We start from the raw sequence: 21,603 nt of genomic DNA on the forward strand, positions 1-21,603 counted from the left end.
GCAGGTCAAGCAGCAACAGAGGAGCAGGAAAGCTGACGTTTCGGGTCAAGACCACTCTTCAGAAATCCTTTCTGCTGCTTGGCCTGCTGTGTTCATCCAGCTCTACACGTTGTTATATCAAATTCTCGAACACGTGCATTTTCACTGTCTTTGGGATTCTGTCCCTCGCTCAATGGGCAGTGGGCGGGGCGCGCATATTTTTGGGCAGGCCCTCCCATCACGTGCACGGCCGCTCCTAGGTTCGCGCATGCGTGCCATCTATTTCCATGAGAGGCTGTTGAGAGTAGGGGGTGCTGGTCAGATTGAGGGGGAAAGGTAGTGTTCCTGCTTCAACAGTGATTGAACGGAACCTTCATTCCCAACCGCTACCCACGAGCTTCGCTGTTCATACTCGCCATCGTTATCTCCTGATCCGTCCATCGTCATGAGTTCCCAGGTGCGACAAAATTATCATCCTGACTGTGAGGCCGCCATCAGCCGCCAGATCAACCTGGAGCTTTATGCTTCTTATGTTTATCTCTCTATGGTGAGTACCATGGCCTTCGGAAAGGAGGAGCCCGATTGACGCATTTCTCCCCAGAGGCGGAACTCGGTTCCTGGTGAAGGGCAAAGGGGTCTATGGGCTGAGTGTGAGAGAAGGACACATGCCGTGTCGGGGAAGGGATTAGTGAATGTGGCTCCGTCTCCGTCTCGGGTCTTGATGGCCGCTACCTGATCATTGTTTTCTCGGTGGTTCTACCATAATGGGCGCGGTGTGAAGGAACTGTTGTTTAAATTATGAACCGCGATGGTGGGCTATAACCAGTTACCTTGCGGTGGATGGCTTGACTGAATTTAGCGACCGTCTTGTATTCTACAAAGCCTCCGTTTTTCCAAGCATTAAGATGAAAGGATGGTTAATTTTAAACTTATGGCACTCGCTCGATAACTCTCCGCCTTTGCATGGGGAGCTTAATTAGAAACAAGGCAGCTTTTACCATCTTGGTTGGATGCCAGATTGAGAGAATGCAATGTGGGCATTGTTGAGAAGGCCTTTTGTCCGCTGCCCTCTAGGATCTAAACTTTGTTTTTTTTTTTGGGAGGGTCCCGGTTGTATCTGAACAAAGACTGTAGGCGAACAAGGTATCTTTATAGCCAATGTAGTAATTTCATGTTCACTGCGTAAGTAGCCTGTTCATCACTTTCATTTAAAATCGTCAGTTACCGTGGTGGCCTCTAGATGCTATGTCTGGGTCATTAATACGTATCTCTAAATTGCTAGCCCACAGTAACGTCCAGTGTCACCACATCGCAATCTTAAATATGGTTGTAGGGTCTCAGGTCAGAGCTATATATACAAGGGGACTGTTATTTTTTCACTTAAACCAGTTTTAAACAAAACTTTCTTTTGTTATCTTGCATCTGCAGAAATCGACTTCTGCAAACAGTTAAATCATGATCAGAAATTGGGGGAACTCAGTTGGTCTAGTGGCATCTTAAAGTGCTGTTTAAGCCTTTGTTTTGACTCTTGATGTGGTGTTAAAACTAAAATGGTTAAGTTTAAAAATTCAGTCAGAGCCTGCTGGTTTGGTTGTAGCTTTTTATACTTAACGGAATAGTGACCCAGAGTTTTCGTTTGGAGTTAAGCATCTATTTGTAGCAAAAGTTCCCCACAAGGATGAGGTGGGTGTTTGAATGAAGAATTGAGCCGATGTTCACTGCTCTGGTTTGTTTAGCATCTTTTGTAGCTACGTCTTTGAGCACCAGAGCACCAGGATCTAGATGTTGTCAACATGATTAAGGGCTCTCCATTACAAATGGATCTCCTTGATCAATCATTCTATCCTTGGTATTAAATTTTTACACTTGTTCAGTGCTTTGGGGTTATGGAATCTGCTATTAAAAACACTAGACTCATAGGCCCATGTGAATGAATACTTGAAGATATTTTGTACTGTGACTTGGAGCCTGCTAGTTATGACTTGGTTGTGCAAGCAACTTATTTCAATTGCAGTTACCTACATAATCTAAATTTTTGAATTTTCTTTCCAGAACTGAAGACTAGATACAATGTATCACTGAACTTACAATGTTCACAACACATTGCACTTTTTGTCTTTTCCCAGTCCTTCTACTTTGATCGAGATGACATTGCATTGAAGAATTTTGCTAAATTCTTTCTGGAGCAATCTCATGAAGAGCGTGAACATGCTGAGAAACTCATGAAACTGCAAAATCAGCGAGGAGGGCGTATCTTACTTCAGGATATCAAGGTTAAGAAGCCTGCTACTATTTGTATAGACTTGCTCAACTGAAACTTGTTTTCTTCTCTCTAGAATGTGGTGTGAGGGCTTGTTGATAGTGGTTATTAAACTAATAACTGAACTTAGTTTTTGATTTAAGATCTTTTAGTGGCAGTGGTCATGTTGTAATTGAGTTGTTTAATGGCCTGATACTTTTGAGCCATAACTCTAGATCTAATTTTATTATACAGGATAACTCACTGCTAAATCGGGTAGCTGTAGGTTTAATTCAAGTTGGATCTCAATCAGCAATTATCTTGGATTGGAGCAGTCTGCCCACCTACTTATTTCTACAGAGTTTGAACTGGCATGAGGTTTGAGTGAAGGATGTGTGGATTTTCTTTGATCTCTTCCATCTTTAAAGTGGTCCCAGCATTTGAATGTATCTAGTTCTGAGAGGATTAGGACAAGTGTAACAGTCAATGCAACTTAGTAGTTAAGATGCAGTCAACTTCTTGGCAATCTTCCAGATATGGGTCAGTTGCAACCCTCAATTGATTTGCTGAAATGTCTTGTTAAATGGGTTTGCTCTTTCGAGCCACTCTCATGCACTGTGTGCTTCCTCACCCTCATCTTGGCAGACTGGTGCTCCTCCCGCTCAGGGAGTAGTACTTTCTGCATTTTTAGGAGCATTTCTGATTAAAACTAGCATCTGTCATCAAGATGACTGAGCTGTCCTCTTGAACCATGCAGTCCACGTGGGTAAGCACACTTGGTACTGGCGGAAGGGATTGCAGAATTGTCTGTGACAATGAAGGAATTGACTTGGAGAACTTGCTAGTGGTGTTATTGGCTGGCCTATCATTTAGGTGGAAGGAGTTTGGAAAGCTGGAGTTGCTGCAGTGTGTCTTAATGCAATCATCTGGAATGTCAAGTCTCCAGGGTTTCTGATTCTAATTATTTCTAACTACTGAACCAAATTTTGGCTTGCAATGCTGCACCTGCACTGCATATGGGTGAGTTGTTCATTTTCTTTGCCAATTGGGAAGAGTACATAAAATTCGTAGTTGTAGCTCACCATAAGTGGTTCAATCAGATGATTGCCTTTGCTCCAAAGCTTGTGGTTTCATGTGGCTAAGTTAAAAGGTCTTTGTTATCAAAGTGCCTTTGTTGGTGTGCCATCTGGTTGTTTTTGTTAAACTAAAATTAGTTCCAGTCAGATTTTCTAGATCAACCTGTTCACTACCCTGGAGTAGTTGGGGCTCTGGTTTGAAGTAGGGACATTAGCACTACCACAAGAGCTTCCTTTTTTGTTTAACAAAATTAAACTTTAAGATGCTGACAAGATTGATCTTCTGTCCACCAACATTTGCTTTTTTAAAGCAGCAATTTGTTTCACTTGTAGAATGAATAATCACTTTCTGAATGACTTGAGTGGCCACAAGGCCTCTTAAACTATAGCTGACCTTTTCACTACTTGTAGTCCCACAGTGATTCAATCCGTTTTTTCAGGTGACCTGATATTCATTGTGCTATCAATGATTTTTGATGTCAAATCTGGATAAATCTCTATTTGACCTAGAATTATTACCAATTTTTCAATAATCTTTGCAATTGCTACTTGTAGCTCACTTGTCATTTTTCAGTAGACCTGTTTTTTGCCTGGGGCCAGAAATCATGATCTTATGCCAGAACATTAACATCTGGGATTTAATAGTATTTTGCCATTGATCCACCAAATATATGGCTGGTTTCGTTGGCCTTTCTAGCCTAATCTCCAGTAGATTAAGTATAACTTGTTAGTTCTATTATGTCACTTGACTCCTGGTTTGAGTTGATGCTTGGAGTTAGCAGCACAGTTGGCTAATCCCTTAACATTAGTATGTGAAATAACTGCCATTTTTTTCTTCCTTAGAAACCAGATCGTGATGAATGGGGGAGTGGCTTAGATGCAATGGTGTGCTCTCTGGAGCTGGAGAAGAGTGTAAACCAGTCGCTTTTGGAATTGCATAAACTGGCTACAGACAGGAATGATCCACATGTATGTATTTCTCAATGCCAATGTCTGGCATTGGGCTGCCTATCCAGTCTAATGCACACCTGGCTGTGCTGACAGCAAAGAAAGATGGAAGAATGGTGAAGGAGTTCTTAGAATTGTTGCTTGTTTAATTTCAGTTAAAACTTGCACGCATTTGTGGATGAATGCCACGTCTGCCCCTGGAACTTTATCTTGCAAATTTAAGCTTTAACAATCTTAATGTGGTTTGGATGTCAGCGGCTTAGAAAAAGGTAGTTAAGACTTGTGGTTTGACTAATTGCCTAATAAGTGGACCATTTTAATGAACTGAATCAAAACTTCAAGCACTGTTTAGATACTTTGCAGATTGTGTAGTCTAAAGAAAGTAACTTAAGATCATCAAACAAGGATGAACAGGCATTGGCATGGACTGTCAACTTGCATTATGAAGGCAGTATCCTGTTGGCTTAGTGTTGTGCCCTTCTAGTTTAATAAAATCAGACCTCCAGTCCCTCATCTGAGGGAAGAAAGATTCCGGTCCCATGACCTGTTGAACTCCCTGGTCTTCCCTCAAAGTCAGTTGTTCCATCTTTATCTGAAGAAAACACATGAATAGATTAGTTGACTTGAATTCTCAACTCTCTCCTTTTTTCTGTAGTTTGATTTTTACTTTCTGGTTTTAAAAATCACAATGGTGTTCTGTAGTCAGTACCCTCAATCATTCTCTCCTGCAAGGGGAAGCAGACTTTCCAGATCTGCCCTATTTAAGTCCTCCAAATATTGCTTCAGTAAAGTCACTTGTTATGGACCAGAACACCACAAATTTTTAGGTAGCCTAGACCTAACTTTTACAAGTAGCTGAGGTGCTGTCCCAGACTGGGCAAACTAATTGCCATCAAGCAAAGTTATTTGAATAACTTAACTATTGGGGAAACTTAACTGAATAACTTACTAATAACTATTCCAGTATAGATATCCTGTAAAGAAACACTTTGGCAAAAAGGCAAATTCAGACTTCTTTCATGCAGTTCTGCAATCCAGGGGCACATCAAAAGTCAAAGTAGCATTTAGGAGACATTGACAAACTTGCAACTCTTGACACCCCCAAAGCTTTGTTTTAAAAACTAAATGTCGAATACAAACTGAAAGCTTGGTCCAAACTAGCAACACCATTGTTTCCATTGTTGCAACTTTTTAAATTAAATCCAAAGGCCCCAAATTGTTTACTTAGCTCAGCATCTCTGTACCTGTGATCTCAAATGAAGACAAAATAACCTCAGTGACAGCATTGTTACACTTCTCATTCATTGACAAAGTTCAACCACTGCTAAGAAAATCCTCTACCTGTGACTAACTATGAACCACCTTGATTGCTTCAGTTGGCAGTTTGTTCCATGTCTGGGAAAAGAATCTAGCTAATAAGTTTCTGGATGTGAGTTTGCTCGTTGAGCTGGAAGGTTAGTCTTCAGACGTTTATCACCATTCAAGGTAACATCAGTGAGCCTCCAATGAAGCGCTGGTGTTATGTCCTGCTTTCTATTTATCTGTTTAGGTTTCCTTAAGTTGATGTCATTTCCTGCATTGATGTCACTTCCTGTTCTTTTTCTCAGGATGGTAGATGGGCTCCAAATCAATGTTTGTTGATGGAGTTCCGGTTGGAGTGCGATGCTTCTAGCAATTCTTGTGCGTGCCTGTTTGGCTTGTCCTAGACCCGCACGAGAATTGCTAGAAGCATGGCATTCCAACCGGAACTCCATCAACAAACACATTGATTTGGAGCCCATCTTCCACCATCTGAGAACAGGAAGTGACATCCCCACCAACCCCCAAGGAACCCTAAACAGATAAATAGAAAGCGGGACATAACACCAGCGCTTCATCGGAGGCTCACTGAGTCTAATTCTGAATTTAGATTTACTGTACAGTCACCAAATGGCAGTTAAGCCTTGATTCAAAAATCTGTTCTGGAGATCACAACTCTGGATCATAATGGAAATCTTGCTGCTCAAAGTTAGTTGTCTTGGCTTTTGTTTTTTTTCTCCACAGCTTTGTGACTTCTTGGAGACTCACTATTTGGATGAACAAGTCAAGTCTATCAAGCTCCTAGGAGATCATGTGACCAACCTGAAGCGATTGGGTGCTCCTGAAAATGGAATGGCTGAATATTTATTTGACAAGCACACCTTGGGTGAAGACAGCAGCTAAACACCTGCATTCTTGCTTGCTGCACTCAAAGCTCAGTGCATGTTAAGTTATATTTGTAGTCCAGTTTTCACACTACCCAATTATGTAATTGATTATGTCACTAACTTAAATGGTTTTCAATAAGCTACATTGGTGAATTTTTGAAGTCAACTTGTAGAAAATTCTTCAGCTTATCTCCAAATAAAGCAATTTGATTCCAGTTTCTGGATTTTTTTTGCCTGTCATTTTCTTTGCTATAATGCAACTTAAATAGAAATACTTCCTGTTTGTACAGTGGTGACTCATGTAGTGTCACAGCAGAGTCTGATCTTGATCCATGTTCTCAGCCTTTTTGAAGAACAGGGAAAATTGAGCAGGTAGAGGCCACTTGATTTTTCTGCTCCAGATGCGCAAACTAATTCTCTCCTGCACTATTCTCACATCTTCACCTTTTTTGGTGTCGAATTACTGACCTCCGCCAATAATTAGGACTTGTGCTGACAACCTGCTAACTCTTAGAATTTCTGCTTCTAACAGCTACTCAGCTGCTCTGACTTAATCCTGAGCAATGGACTCAGTTCAGCTTCTCTTTCAGTAGTACTGCTTATTCTCTTCTGCATGGTGTTTGTTTCAGTCTGTCGTGTTAGTCAACTAATGACTACTGCAGTGAACCTATTGATGTCGTAACAGCTTTGTCTCTTGCTAGGCAAGATTGTACCAGAATGGAAGTTACATGCAGCAAATATAACAATTTGCACTGACCCTTTAATGTAAGACTTGAGATCTGTCCTTGTGTAACACTAAAAATAAAATTCATCAGCATTTTGTGAAAGACAGCATCTCTATTCCAGTGGATTGGAAGGCTCCCACAATTAATCCACTTAAGGATTGGTTATAACAAGATGTATTTATTCTGTCTGTGGACCTTTTGGGGTCAAGCAAGTGTTGCAGTGAACCAGGCTTAGTAGTACTTTAGTGACTAATTCAATTACCAGACTCTTCACTTGTGAACAAGTGCCAAATGCAATCTGACAGTAATATTCTCAAGTTTTTCCTAAATCAGTGTCACTTTGAATGTAGGGATCATATCACTCACTGATGTTATCCCAGAGCTTGCCAGTATATTACATGGTCCTTGCCCTGAAAGGGAACTGCAGCACTTTTTGCGGGGTTTCAAGGAGCAGTTTCCTGTCATGATACACTTAATAAAATCACTATAGTGTCTGGTGGCATTGATCAGTTGCTTGCACTGCTTTCCTTTGCAAGGGAAAGTCAAACGTCAGTGCAACACAATTTCCCATCCTGTTGCACCTAGAGAAAACAACCACACCTCCCCAAACTGCTATGGGGAAGGAGAGGTTAAATGAAAGGGGAAAAACCCTAAAAATGAAAGAAAAAACCTAAGTCACTTGTCAAGTAACTGTTTAACACTAACAAAAAACAATTACTAAAAAATTGGAACAATTCCCCTTAACTGATTTTTTTTTTTCTTCCTAACAACTAAATTCTACTAGTATGCTATTGTAATAAACCAGTCCTACTCATAGAAAAGCAAGTAACAAAATTAAGCTTTAGTCTGTCTAAATATTTCTGCTGTTCTTGAGTCGTAAACACCTTTTTCCACTGAATTGGCTGTTTTCTCAAGTCTTCTGTGAGAACTCGGTGTTGTGGTAGTGATTTTATTTTTGAAAACTAATTGCTTATTTCTCAAATGGTGGTTTGCTGCTTGCACTGATTTGCAAAAATACTCCATGCCTTGGACATTTCAGTTTGACAACTGTAGACAATCAGGTTTAAACTGAATTGGCTTTCAATCACCTAAGTGTTTGGTTTAAATTAATTGGCTGATTCCAGCTAGTTGCTAGAGCATCAAAACGAGCCTAAAGTTTGCAATTGCATAGCCAATTGATGCATGTTTTAATTTCATAACTCTATACCCCCTCACTGCTTAGACACACTTTCTGTATAAATCTCAATGGCCTTTCAATTATGTCATCTTCCTCTGGCATCAACCTAGTTCCAACCCCCACATCACTGGCATCAATAGTAACTTTAAAGGGTTTCCAGATATTTAGTGTGGCTGAAACATGTGGTTAACATGGATTTTACATTCTCAAATGCCTTCTGGCATTGTTCTGTCCATCAAAATTTTGTGTTCTTTAGCAAAATCTGTCAGTGGTGCCACCACACTGCTAAAGTTTGGCTCAAACTTCCAGAAGAATCTGTTTAGTCCCAAAATTCAAAGCACCTCTTTCTTCAAGGATGGTCTTGGAAATTACCCAATGGCCTTTGTCTTCATGTTCCTCACAATCATCCTTTCATGTCTGATGTGTGCAATTAACATCTTTTCTGTCTTTGTAAATTGAGTTTTTGCTAAACGTAACTAGTTTTGCCTTCCATAGTCTTTCAAAGAGCTCAAATGCACCATGTGATCTTTCTAAGAATGGCTAAAGATCACTAAGTCATTTATATAGACCACAATTAGTCAATTCTGCCATAACACTTCATAAGTCTTTGAAATATGGCTGGTGTATTCTTCATTCCAGAGTACATTACTTTAAATTGACATTGCCCATTTGGGGTTACAAATGCAGAGACTTCTTTCACTCTCTCCAATAAAGGTACTTGCCAGTAACCACAAAGTAAGTCCAACTTTGTGATGTAAGTGGCTCGTCCAACTTTTTTACATGCAGTCCTCTAGCCTGGGAATTGGATATGAGTCTGATTTAGTTATGGCATTGAACCAACATGATCGGTGAACTCTACTCAATTTGTCTCGGTTCACTGATGTTGTCTTGGAGCATCACTTGCAATTCCTTCTGTATCTGTGTGACTTTGAGAGGATTAAACCCATAGGAGTGTTGTTTTATCAGAATAGCATTCCCTTCTTCAACCTCATGTACTATAATATTAGTCTTCCCCATTCTATTCCAACGTATGTCCTCATATTTCTGCAACAAGCCTTTCAATTCAGTTCTGTGTTGCTGAGATAGCTTGTTATCCAATGCCATTCTCCAAACACTTCCCTATTACTTAACTTATTCTGAGGCACATCAAAATTCAAATCATATGGATTTGATTCCATATGCTGAGGGGCAGTGATTAATACCTGTTTCTCTGGTTTCCTCCCCCTGTCATAGTAAGGTTTCAACTTATTCACATGACATTTCTGGTAAAGATTTTTCCTATCTGGCATCTTTGCTAGATAATTCACTGACTCAACTTGTTCTCTATCTGATAGGGACCACTAAATCTTGCCTTGAAGGGACCTCCTACCCTGGTAACAGCTCCAATACTTTAATCCAATGAGCACATGTACAAATTTTAGATTTCTTATCAGTTTCTTGCTTCATTAGATGCTGTGCCACTTTCAGATGTTGTCTACCTAATTCAACTACTCTGTTTAATCTTTCTGTCACCTCAGATACATAATCCAAATGAGATGTTTGACTTCAAATGTATCAACTTTTCCTTAATTAATTTTAAAGGCCGTCTTACTTTATTCATGTCCAACTATGAATTCAAATGGAGTAAACTGAGTCAATTCATTCGGACCATCTCTAATGGGAAACAATATATTCCAATCATTTGGGTAATCTGGCAATAAGCCCTCAGCATGGTCTTCTGATACCACCTTTCCAATGCTCCCTGGGATTCACAATGATACACACTTGATTTATAATGTTGGATGCCTATATTATACATGGCCTTCTTAAATAATTTGGTAGTAAAATTGGTCTCTTGGTCTGACTGAATCTCTGTGAGTAGTCCATAATGTGTAAAGAAAGCAAGCAATACCTGCACAATCTTTTATGCCTTCACATTCTGTAATGGAACTCCTCCAGAAATCTGGTGGGCACATCCATTATTGCTAGCAAATACTGGTTTCTCCTCTGATGAGGGGTCTAGGCCCGAAATGTCAGCTTTTGTGCTCCTGAGATGCTGCTTGGCCTGCTGTGTTCATCCAGCTTCACACTTTATTACCTTGGATTCTCCAGCATCTGCAGTTCCCATTATCACTGGTTTCTACATTTTGGTTTTAAGGAGGGGACCGCCACAATCAATTATAACCCGCATGAAATGTTCTTCAAATGTGGGAATTGGCACCAAAGGCGCTGGTTTTATTGCTGCCTGTGGCTTTCCTCCCATTTCAATCACAGTATGGTAGAACTTAAAATACAGAAGGAGCATGAAAAGGTTAAATCCAGTACCTATGTCCTGTGCTTAAAGAAAGGAGACAATGAAGGAATAAGGAAGGAGTTAGCCAAGGTAGCATGGGAGCAAAAACTTGATGGTGGGTCAATTGAGGAACAGTGGAGGACTTTCAAAACAATTTTGCACAATGCTCAGCAGAAGTATATTCCAGTGATAAGGAAGAACTGTAGGAAAAGAGAGAGCCAGCCATGGATGTCTTAAGGAAATAAAGGAAAGTATTAGATTGTAAGAACACATACAAAAAAGCAAAGAGTAGTGGGAAACGAGTAAACTGAGAAATCTTTAAAGGCCAACAGAAAGCCCCAAAAAAGTTATAAAGAAAAGCTCTCTGATGAAGGGTCTAGGCCCGAAACGTCAGCTTTTGTGCTCCTGAGATGCTGCTTGGCCTGCTGTGTTCATCCAGCTTCACACTTTATTATAAAGAAAAGTAAGATAGATTATGAGAGTAAACTAGCTCAGAATATAAAAACAGGCAGCAGAAGTTCCTATAAATATGTAAATCGCAAAAGACGATTTCGTAAACATTGGTTCTTTAGAGGATGAGAAGGCCAATTTAATAACTGGGAATGAGGAAACAGCTGAGACATTAAACAGCTATTTCATGTCAGTCTTCACAGTGAAAGACACAAATAACATGCCCAAAACTAATAGCAAGAAGGTGATAGCAGGTGAGGACCTAGAAACTATCATTGTCACTAAAGAGGCCATGCTGGGCAAGCTAATGGGGTTAAAGGTAGATGAGTCTCCCAGCTTTGATAAAATGCATCCCAGGGTACGAAAAGAGATGATGGGGGAAATAGCAAATTCACTACTAATTATTTACCAAAATTCACTGGACTCTGGGGTGGTTCCCGCAGATTGGAAAACAGCCCGTGTGACACCACTGTTTAAAAAAGGAAGTAGACAAAAAGCCGGTAATTATAGGCCAGTTAGCTTAACTTTGGTAGTGGGGAAAATGCTTGAATCTATCATTATGGAAGAAATAGCAAGACATCTGGATGTAAATTGTCCTATTGGGAACACCCAGCATGGGTTCATGAAGGGTAGGTCATGTTTAACTAATTTGGTGGAATTCTTTAAGGACATTACTTGCATGGTGGACAATGGGGAACCTGCGGTTCTGGTGTATCTGGATTTCCAGAAGGCATTTGAGAAGGTGCCACACCAAAGGCTGCTATGTAAGATAAAGTTGCACGGTATTACAGGTAATGTATTGGCATGGATAGAGGATTGGTTGACCAGTAGAAAGCAAAGAGTAGGGGTAAATGGGTGTTCTTCTGGTTGGCAGTCAGTGGCTAATGGTGTACCTCAGGGGTCAGTGTTGGGACCTCAATTGTTTACAATTTAAATAGATGATTTGGAGTTCAGGAATAAGTGTGGTGTGTCAAAATTTGCAGATGACACTAAGGTGAGTGGTAGAGCAAATTGTGCAGAAGACATTGAAAGTGTCTGCAGAGGGATATAGATAGTCTAAGTGAGTGGGCAAAGGTCTGGCAGATGGAGTACAATGTTGATAAGTGTGAGGTCATCCATTTTGTTAGGAATAACAGAAAAATGGACTATGTTTTAGATTAGATTCCCTACAGTGTGGAAACAGGCCCTTCAGCCCAACAAGTCCACACTGCTCCTTGAAACATCCCACCTGGACCCATTCCCCTATAACCCACACTGCCCTGAACACTACGGACAATTTAGCATGGCCAATCCAACTAGCCTGCACATCTTTGGCCTGTGGGAGGAAACTGGAGCACCCGGAGGAAACCCACACAGACATGGGGAGAATGTGCAAACTCTGCACAGGCAGTTGCCCGAGGCTGGAATTGAACCCCGGTCCCTGGCGCTGTGAGGCAGCAGTGCTAACCACTGAGCCACTGTGCCACCCCAAATGGTAAAAACATAAATGGTAAAAATTTACAGCACGCTGCTGTACAACAGGACTTAGGTGTCCTTGTGCATGAATCGCTGAAGGTGGAATTGCAGGTGCAATTCCAGGTACTTAGGTTAAGTAAGCAGTTATTTAAAAAAGCAGGTAATTAAAAAAACAAATGGAATTTTGTCTGCCATTGCTCGAGGAATGGAGTTTAAAGACAGGGAAACTATGCTGCAGCTGTATAGGGTCCTGGTGAGGCCACACCTGGAGTACTGTGTGCAGCTTTGGTCTCCTTACTTGAGAAGAGATATACTAGCACTGGAGGGGGTGCGGAGGAGATTCACTCAGTTGATTCCAGAGTTGAGAGGGTTGGATTATGAGGAGAGACTGACTTGACTGGGCTTATACTTATTGGAATTCAGAAGAATGAGGGGAGATCGTATAGAAACATACAAGATTATAAAGGGAATAGATAAAGTGGAGGCAGGGAGGTTGTTTCCACTAGCAGGTGAAACTAGGTCTAGAGGGCATTGCCTCAACATAAAGGGAAGCAGATGTCGGACTGAGGTCAGGAGGAACTTCTTCACCCAAAGGTTTGTGAATCTGTGGAATTCCTTGCCCAGTGTAGTGGTTGAAACTACCTCACTGAATGTTTTTAAGGCAAGGCTAGATAAATTTTTGACCAGTAAAGGAATTCAGGGTTATAGTGAGTAGGCGGGTAAGTGGAGCTGAGTCTCAAAGATCAGCCATGATCTTATTGAATGGTGGGGCAGGCTCGAGGGGCCAGATGGTCTACTCCTGCTCCTAGTTCTTGTGTTCTTATGTTCTTATTTGACATATATGACAAGTACAGCAAAATTCAACCACCATTCTTATGTAATCCAGGCCAATAGAAATGGTTTTGATTCTTAGCCTGAGTCTTCCTCACTCCTAGATGACATCCTATTAGTAATTCATGTGCTACCTGCAATACTTCCTGTCTGTGTACTACCAGCAACACAATCTGGTGCACTTCAGTCCATTTCTCCTCTGCACTAACCTGATGCAGTCTCCATTTTCAACTCAGTATTCTATCCTTAAGATAATAACATTTGGGAATACATTCTGATTTCATTTCTGAGTAGACTTGATATGTAAACCTTTTATTGTCTCATAATTTTACTGTAACTCCATTAATCTTACAGAACTAAATATCGCTGCCTGATCTCTACGTGTACAGGCTTTTCCTTTGCCATTTTATCAAACTGGTGTAGGCTAACTGGATTTCAACTTATTTGTGTCTCTCTTTGGTTTTTTCCTTCTTGCTATAACTTACTCTTGTTACCACACAGCCTGGAAAAGTTCCAGGGTATTTTTCTTTTAACTCCTTAGTTCCCTGGTTTTCCTTCATCTTCTCCACTACAAGGGGCATGACACCCATCTTTGATCCTACTAGGCTGTTTCCAAGAACAAACCATTCCTGGGATAGGCACGCTTTCAATCAGTGTACTGACACTTCCCCAGCCTTGATTGGACTCTCCAACCCAATCTTACACAAGAGAATGCTGAATCTTTCTCCGTTATTCCACAGATTACCACTCTCTCAGGTAGTGTTTCAGAAGGAGTACAAATACTTTCATCTTTTACTATAGACACTGGTTAGATCCCGTATCTCTCAATATTTTAACTTCTTTACCTTCTCCCCTTGTTTTACCTGAGTAAACTTTACCCACACAGATGAAGTTTTTGTAGAGATCAGGCACCATTTCACCATCCAGCCCATAACTAGGCTATGCACTTTCCTGCAGCTCCTCGACTTCTGTTTGGATTTCCTTCACTACCTCAACCAATCCCACTGGTTTAGCCTTTTTTTAACCACATCATTTTTCCCTGTGCATTTCTAAAACCACCAGCACTATAACTTTGTGTGTCCCACTCCATTGCAATGAAAGCTCCTGAGGCCTTTCACCTCAATTTTACCCTCTTGGGTTTCTTTTTTCACCTGTGGCAGATTGTCCCCAGTATGATCTACTTTTTGTTTTTCATTGAAGGATTTCCCTTTTTCCCAATTTCTATCCCTTACAGAATGAAATTGCTGTCAGAAGTTAAATTTCAATCTATACACTTATGCATATTCATCTGCCATCTTTGCAGTACATCTCGCTGTCTGAACTTTCTGTTCCTCAACATGCATTTTTATCATTTCTGGAAATGAGTTTTTGAACTCCTCCACCAGAATAATCTCTAAGGTCCTCATATGTCTTTTCTATTTTTAGTCCTCTCACCCATCTATCGAAGTTGCTACGTTTAATTCTTTCAAACTCGATACATTCTGACCTGGTTCTTTCCTTATATTTCTGAACCGTTGTCTATATGCTTCTGGAACCAATACATAAGCACACAAAATAACCTGTTTCACTCCTTTATAGTCTCTTGACACCTCCTCTGATAGCACTGCAAATACCTCACTAGCCCTGCCTACCAGCTTGGTCCCAAACAGTCTCTGGCCAATTCATAGCACATAGAACATGGAACAGTACAGCACAGTACTGGCACTTTGACCCACAATGTTGCGCGGAATTTTTACCCTAATCTTAAGGTCTATCTAACATCCACCCCTACCATCATCCATATGCCTATCTAATAGCCGCTTAAATGCCCTTAATAAGGCCGACTCCACTACCTTCTCTGGCAATGCATTCCACGCCCCTAACACTATTTGAGTAAAGAACCTACCTCTGATGTCTCCCCTGTATCTATCTTCACTCACTTTAAAACTATGCCCTCTCATAATAGCTACCTCCACCCTAGGAAAAAGTCTCTGGCTGTCTACTCTATCTATTCCTCTGATCATTTTGTACACCTCTATCAAGTCACCTCTCATCCTTTGTTGTTCCAAAGAGAAAAGCCCCAGCTCTCTCAATCTTTCCTTGTAAGACCATCTGTCCATTCCAGGCAACATCCTGGTAAATCTCCTCTGCACCTTTTTCAATGCCTCCACATATCTCCTATAATGAGGTGACCAGAACTGGACACAATACTCCAGATTTGGCTGAACCAGAGTTTTGTATATCTGGAGCATAACTTCACAGCTCTTGAACTTGATCCCTCTATTAATGAAAGCTAACACATCGTAAACCTTCCTAACAACTCTATCCACCTGGGTGGCAGCTTTCAGGGGACTGTGAACGTGAACCCCAAGGTCCCTCTGCTCCTCCACATGAATCCATGAATCTTTCCGTTAACCCTGTATTCTGCTTTCAATTTTGTCGTTCCAAAATGAATCACCTTACACTTTTCAGGGTTAAACTCCATCTGCCACTTCTCAGCCCAGCTCTACATTCTATCAATGTCCCTTTGTAACCTAGAACAGCTCTCCGCACCGACCACAACACGATCCACCGAAATATCGTCCACGAACATGCTAATTCACTCTTTCACTCCTTCATCCAAATCATTTACAAAAATCTCAAATAGAAGAGGACGCTTGTGGGACACCATCGTAATTGTGCACCGCATTGAATATTTTCTGTCCGCTACCACCCGTTGTTTTCTAAGGGTCAGCCAATTCTGAATCCAATCTGCCACATTTGCCAATCATCTGCCTAGCTTATTTCTCAAAAGAAATAAAAAAGGCTTCAACATCTTTTTTCATCAAATTTTGGTGATGTTTGGACATATTTGTATTTATCCTTACCAGCCTGTTGGCTCTGCTGAGTTTGCTCATCCTCACGTCTATCTTATACTTTTCCTTCTGCCATTTGAAGTCTTCTTACTTCTAGTTCCAACTTCATCTTGTCCAATTGTCCAACGTGAATATTCTTTCTTTTTGTTTTTCCTCTGCTTGTAATGTAATTCATACCTTTTCAATTCCCTTTCATTCTCTAATTCCAGTTGTCTTATTTGCAATTTAATTTTTTCTAGTTCCCCTTCACGTTTCTGTTTCTCTGGTACACCCAAATGCTTGAATAACTCCTTTACAATTTCAGCTTTCCTCTTGTCCCTAATCAAACCCAATTCTAGCCTGTTTGATAATTCTACAAGTATATCCTTCCTCCGTTTTCCTAAACTTTCTTGGCAAATTTGGGAAACATTTTCAAATCCCAGAACCTCCATAACAATGTTAGGAGCCATTTCCTTCACTTTTGATTTGACCAACCACAAATAACTGAAATAAAAACAGATTTTTCTCACCTAAGTTTAATTTAAAGATTGAAGACACTAATCCCCAAGTCTGTTTAAATACGTCCAAGATCCGTTCGTATTCCATATATGAATTGATCAGATCCTGGACTTGAGTCCACCAACTTGTTATGAAGGGCAGGTCGAACCCCTCAAACAATTAAAATTGAAACACAAGTCCCATTCTATTACCGTGGGAGTAGAGGTATCCTTCTAATAATTCAACCCAAAATACCCAGAGAAGTTCGCCTCACCTCACCTAATCTGTTAATCCGTTATGGAGAAAGACACGTTAAATGAAAGAAAATCCCTGACCTCGTTCGCTTTATAAGTAACAAGTAACAATTTACTTATTTAAGCTCAACAGTGAATAAATTAACAGAATTACTAATAAACCAAATAATTCCTCTTTAACTATTAACAATCCTCTAACTGAACAAAATTCTCCTGGCATGCTGTTCCAATAAACACAAGCTCCCACTTATAGAAATGCAAGTAATAAGAAAATAAATTAAAACTTAGCCTCTGGAAGTCTACACACCTTTCTTCTGCTGTTCTCAAGTCATAAATGCCTTTCTTGCACTGATCCGGCTGTCAGGGGTGTTTTCTCTGTAAAGTCTTCTGTGAGGATTCTTAGCTAGAAGCGCATGATACCTTTTGTGGATAGATGGTGCTTTCTTACTGAGCTTAGTGATTTCTTATGAGAGCTAAGTGCTTATTTCTCAGATGGCAGTTCACACTCACAATGATTTTCAAAAACCCTCTTTTTATATACCTTGGATGACATATCAATTTTCTCACAATGGCATTGGTCCAAGGTTATCAAAAACCATCCGATTTAAATTCAATTGGCTTTCAATCACTAAGTGCTTGGTTGAAATTAATTGGCTGATTCCAGTTAGTTGTCAAAACATTAAAACAAGCCTAAGCTTTCTAATCACACAGCCACTCAATTCATGTTTCCATTTTGGAACTGGCTGTACGTCTTCAGCTGCTTGGACAAATTTTCTGTATAAATTTCTAAGCTGATAAAAACACTTTACTCTCAAAGGAGCCACATACTCTTCTCCCTTATCTTCTTTTTTACAAACAAATTCTAGCTTCCTGCCTTCCAATTCATGATTACTCTACACAACTTTGTAACAGATTGAAAAATTCTTACTGACACGTGCAGATTGTAAACTGAAAACTAAAAGCCACTTTTGAATCAGCTATGGGAATTGAAAGAGCAAAATGATGGTCTGAATAGTAAACATTACATTAAAAAATCTCCAACGGTAAAGTGATGCATGTTTGTAAAATTTATATTTCAAAGTCAGAGGTTGTTTAGTAGTAATAATGGCTTCCACATCGTTACTTTCAGGATGCAGCCCTAACTCTCTAGTGTGGCTAGTGAATAATTCTCAAAATATTGCACCCTTAGCTGGATTTCAATGCAGATTCTTATCAATGAGGTTTATAGTGCTCCTGTGGAATTAACTTTAACTGCAACATTTTTCCCACTTAACTGTGCATTGTGCATATTGAGGGGGTTGTTTTCTGATTCAGCCATATGTGAATACTGTTAGCCTAATCATTCCTCAGCGTAAAATACATTTTTTAAGTTCATAACATGGTTGTACACAGCTGGTCAGCATCATAACTATGTCAGGTGAATGTAGTTGTATTGGTATTTTGTTTGCATGAGCAACATTGCATTATTGATTGTATACATGAAGTTCCATGAAGTGACAGTGAAGGGTCAAACTATTGTTAGCTCAGGACTGTGCCTGTGGAGGTAACTAGAGGAAGCTTTCATGTTAGCAATAAAACAAATGCTGTTATCTAAGTTTTTGGAGTTTGTTATCCAGCCTTAATTCATGATCAAGTGCATTAAAACAGATGCAACAAGGGACCAGTTGATCACAATAGACCAATCTATAGCCATCTTGTATTTGAGATTATAAAGTCCTCCAGGAATATTTCGTGGTATTCCCTTCTTCACTATTTTGTGGCTGCTTGACTGTATCACCTCTTACTGTCTTTTTAAAAGTGCTGGTCAATAGTGGCGACTAGTGTCCTTCGGTAATCAAATATTCCATGGTGCTTTACATTGAAAAGATATAGCACCAGATCACTTGACAGAGATGGCAGAAAACAGTTTAAGGGTCTTTAGACTCCAAGGTAACTATTTTATACCTTAATTCTAAATACTTCTGTACATGATAATCATAGCTGACATATAGTTTGGGTAAAGTCTAGTCTATCTTGTGTCCACGTCTATGTTGTAATCTGACCCTTTGCAGAATTCTAGAATTCTTTCAAGTGCTTCAAGTAACTCTGAAGTAATTTCTGAGACATCATCACAAGGTAGTTTTCACATGAAGGATGCGGGAAGGATTCTGAGTTCAAGTGCCACTCCAGGTCTTGAGCACGTAGTCAAAGCTGGTGCTTCAGTTCAGTATCATTGCAGGTGCCTTTTTTCTTCATATGGGAAGTTTAACTAAGCCCTGTCCACCTGCTGCGTTGCATTTAAATGATCCCATGTCACTATTTTGGTGAAAAACAGAGAGATATCTTTGACATACTAGATATGTTAACCAATATCACAAAATAAAATTGATTATATGGTCATTAGCTCTTTGATTATGGAAATTTAGCTTCAATTAGTTGCTGAATTTACCACAATACTATGTGAATGGACAATATTTTGAAAGGTACTTCATTGAATGTTAAATCCCTCGAGATGTCCCGTGGTTGTGAAAAATGCTACTTCAATGCAAATTGTTTTCTCTCTTTTGTCTATTCCGTTTCCATTCATGTGATACAAAGCATACATGCGTGTTAATTGGACACATGAGGCCCCTGCTGATAGGAGCAGGTGTTTTGCAGTAATTAAACTCCAGAGTCTATTCGCATACTCTTTGTTACATTTTTCAGGAAAGTTCCAGAGACTCTGAGTTTAAAGCAGCTGTTACATTACCATACCAACTCAGGCCGTTACTGTATGTCATGGTATGTGCCAACTGTATCTCTGAAAAATTTTAATTGAACGAAAATTATCATTGATAAAAGCAATTCTTGTGTAAGGTGACCTTTTTTTTATAAATTGAGATCTGGGAACGAAGTGTAGGGTAATCAGATGTCCACTTTTATACCAGGCCTTTTTGTTTTAGCTAGTTTAGCCAGTCGCTAGTACTAGATTAGTTCGTATTTGGTGCTTTGACCCTTGGTACACTTACTTTAGTAAAGCACCATCTGGGACCTGCACTCTTTTCCTATCCTGTTTGCACCAACTTTGGTATGAAAGGGAGAAAAGTTAGATTTGGTTTTGTACTTTTATCTAAACCCCCCGTCACCCAAAAGCACACATTTTGCCAAAAGTGGTGACATCAAATGTGCCCCAAATCCAGGTTGGGAACTTTGAAAACATGTGAATACAGAGAATTTCTGACTGGTGATATTTCTGTGTGATTGAGTGAGACAAAGGGACCAAGCTCTGTTTGTGAGACAAACCTTTTGAAGTAATGGCAGCGCAGGCAGTAAAGTGGCTGCAATCAGATGAGCCATGATGCTATTGAAGAGCAGAGGAGGCGCGAAGGGTGAAATAACCTATTCCTGCTTCTATTTTTTGTGTTTTTATGCTCCGACCAATTATGCAGGTAGATGCAGGAAAGGATTCCACTGACTGTGTTATGAGTCTCTGGGCTGCACTTCACAGACTCAGCACTGATATCTTCCATCCACTAACCCCACCATATTGACATTTAGCTGATCCAAACCAATGCCAAATTATCATTACAAACTATGATCCACCCTTTCATCGGTCCATCACTGTTAATGGGCACAGAATCTCTCCATGAACAATAGGTCCTGTGGATTTGTGTGTCTCTGAGTGTGGCTGCAGATTTACATGAGCTAAAAATTATTTTAGAATAAAATAGCAGCTGGGAAATTTTGGGGTGAGCCAGGGTCTGTTATGGAGATATTTGCACAAGCTATTCGGTAGCCCATTAATGTCAAAACAAGGAAGTAGAATGTTTTATTCTTTTGTTTTAATGACATAATTACTATGAATGCTGAAATTGTTCACCAAGCCCTGCGTTTGTCCAGATAGGACTAGTAGCCTGCGGTGGTAGTGACTCTGCCAGGTTGAGCAGTGATGTCAGCTCCACTGCTTGTGCAGACTGCCCCACCCATATCTCGCATTCATTACAGTCTAAAATTGATGGATAATCCTCTGTGCTGCCCCTGCTACCTACTCCAATACCCTCCAGCTTCACACACTGATTCAGTCCAAGCCAGTGTGCATGCAGAGGAGGCAGTGCCACTCAATCCCTCATGCCATTTTATTTTATTCCCTTTTGGAGTTTATTCCTTCTCCACACTGAATGACTGCATTAGTGATCAAACCCATTGCAGAGCATCAGTAAATAACATCTGTTCTGTTGCTTTTCTTCTAAACTTTAGGGTTGGTCATCTTCCTAATGTCTTCATGGAATTAATCTCCAGGGTGCTGCCCAAATAAATGTTAGGGGCTACGCAAATTCCCAGTTTTCCATTTAAAACTTTCACTTGTCATATTTCCATTGCATCTGAATGATGTCAGCTTCCACTTTGTGCCACCCAGTGGCAGTGTTGAACTATTTGTAGATAACAAAGTGTGAAGCTGGATGAACACAGCAGGCCAAGCAGCATCTCAGGAGCACAAAAGCTGACATTTCGGGCCTAGACCCTTCATCAGAGAAGGGCATGGGGTGAGGGTGCTGGAATAAATAGGGAGAGAGGGGGAGTTGGACCGAAGATGGATAGAGGAGAGTATAGGTGGGGAGGTGGGGAGGGGATAGGTCAGTCCGGGGAGGATGGACAGGTCAAGGGGGCGGGATGAGGTTAGTAGGTGGGAAATGAGGTGTGACTTGACTTGGGAGGAGGGGATAGGTGAGAGGAGGAACAGG

General features: G+C 40.4%; 2 protein-coding genes across 3 annotated transcripts in view; one reads left to right on the top strand and one right to left on the bottom strand.

The window, feature by feature from the left end:
- The first annotated feature begins 236 nt into the window (after positions 1 to 236).
- Positions 237 to 6,643, top strand: LOC125459242 (ferritin heavy chain). Its single transcript, XM_048545422.2, has 4 exons — positions 237 to 526; positions 2,106 to 2,252; positions 4,138 to 4,263; positions 6,286 to 6,643. The coding sequence occupies exons 1-4, from the start codon at positions 425 to 427 to the stop codon at positions 6,442 to 6,444; spliced, it is 534 nt and encodes a 177-aa protein (XP_048401379.1). The 5' UTR covers positions 237 to 424; the 3' UTR covers positions 6,445 to 6,643.
- Positions 4,513 to 21,603, bottom strand: part of LOC125459241 (bestrophin-2-like) — a 70,159-nt gene continuing 53,068 nt past the window's right edge. The window contains exon 11 of one of the 2 annotated variants that reach the window (XM_048545420.2): positions 4,513 to 4,834. In XM_048545420.2, coding sequence (XP_048401377.1) covers positions 4,737 to 4,834 — 98 coding nt within the window. In that variant the 3' untranslated portion in view covers positions 4,513 to 4,736. The remainder of the gene's footprint in view (positions 4,835 to 21,603) is intronic. The other variant, XM_048545421.2, reaches the window with a different exon arrangement.

The sequence above is a fragment of the Stegostoma tigrinum genome, chromosome 17 (genome assembly GCF_030684315.1).
Source record: "Stegostoma tigrinum isolate sSteTig4 chromosome 17, sSteTig4.hap1, whole genome shotgun sequence".
NCBI classification, from domain to species: domain Eukaryota; kingdom Metazoa; phylum Chordata; class Chondrichthyes; order Orectolobiformes; family Stegostomatidae; genus Stegostoma; species Stegostoma tigrinum.

Coding starts and splice junctions, on each gene's coding strand:
- LOC125459242 (XM_048545422.2), top strand. CDS start 425: ATGAGTTCCCAGGTGCGACAAAATTATCATCCTGACTGTGAGGCCGCC. Junction 527..2,105: donor CTTATGTTTATCTCTCTATG/GTGAGTACCATG, acceptor GTCTTTTCCCAG/TCCTTCTACTTTGATCGAGA. Junction 2,253..4,137: donor TCTTACTTCAGGATATCAAG/GTTAAGAAGCCT, acceptor TTTCTTCCTTAG/AAACCAGATCGTGATGAATG.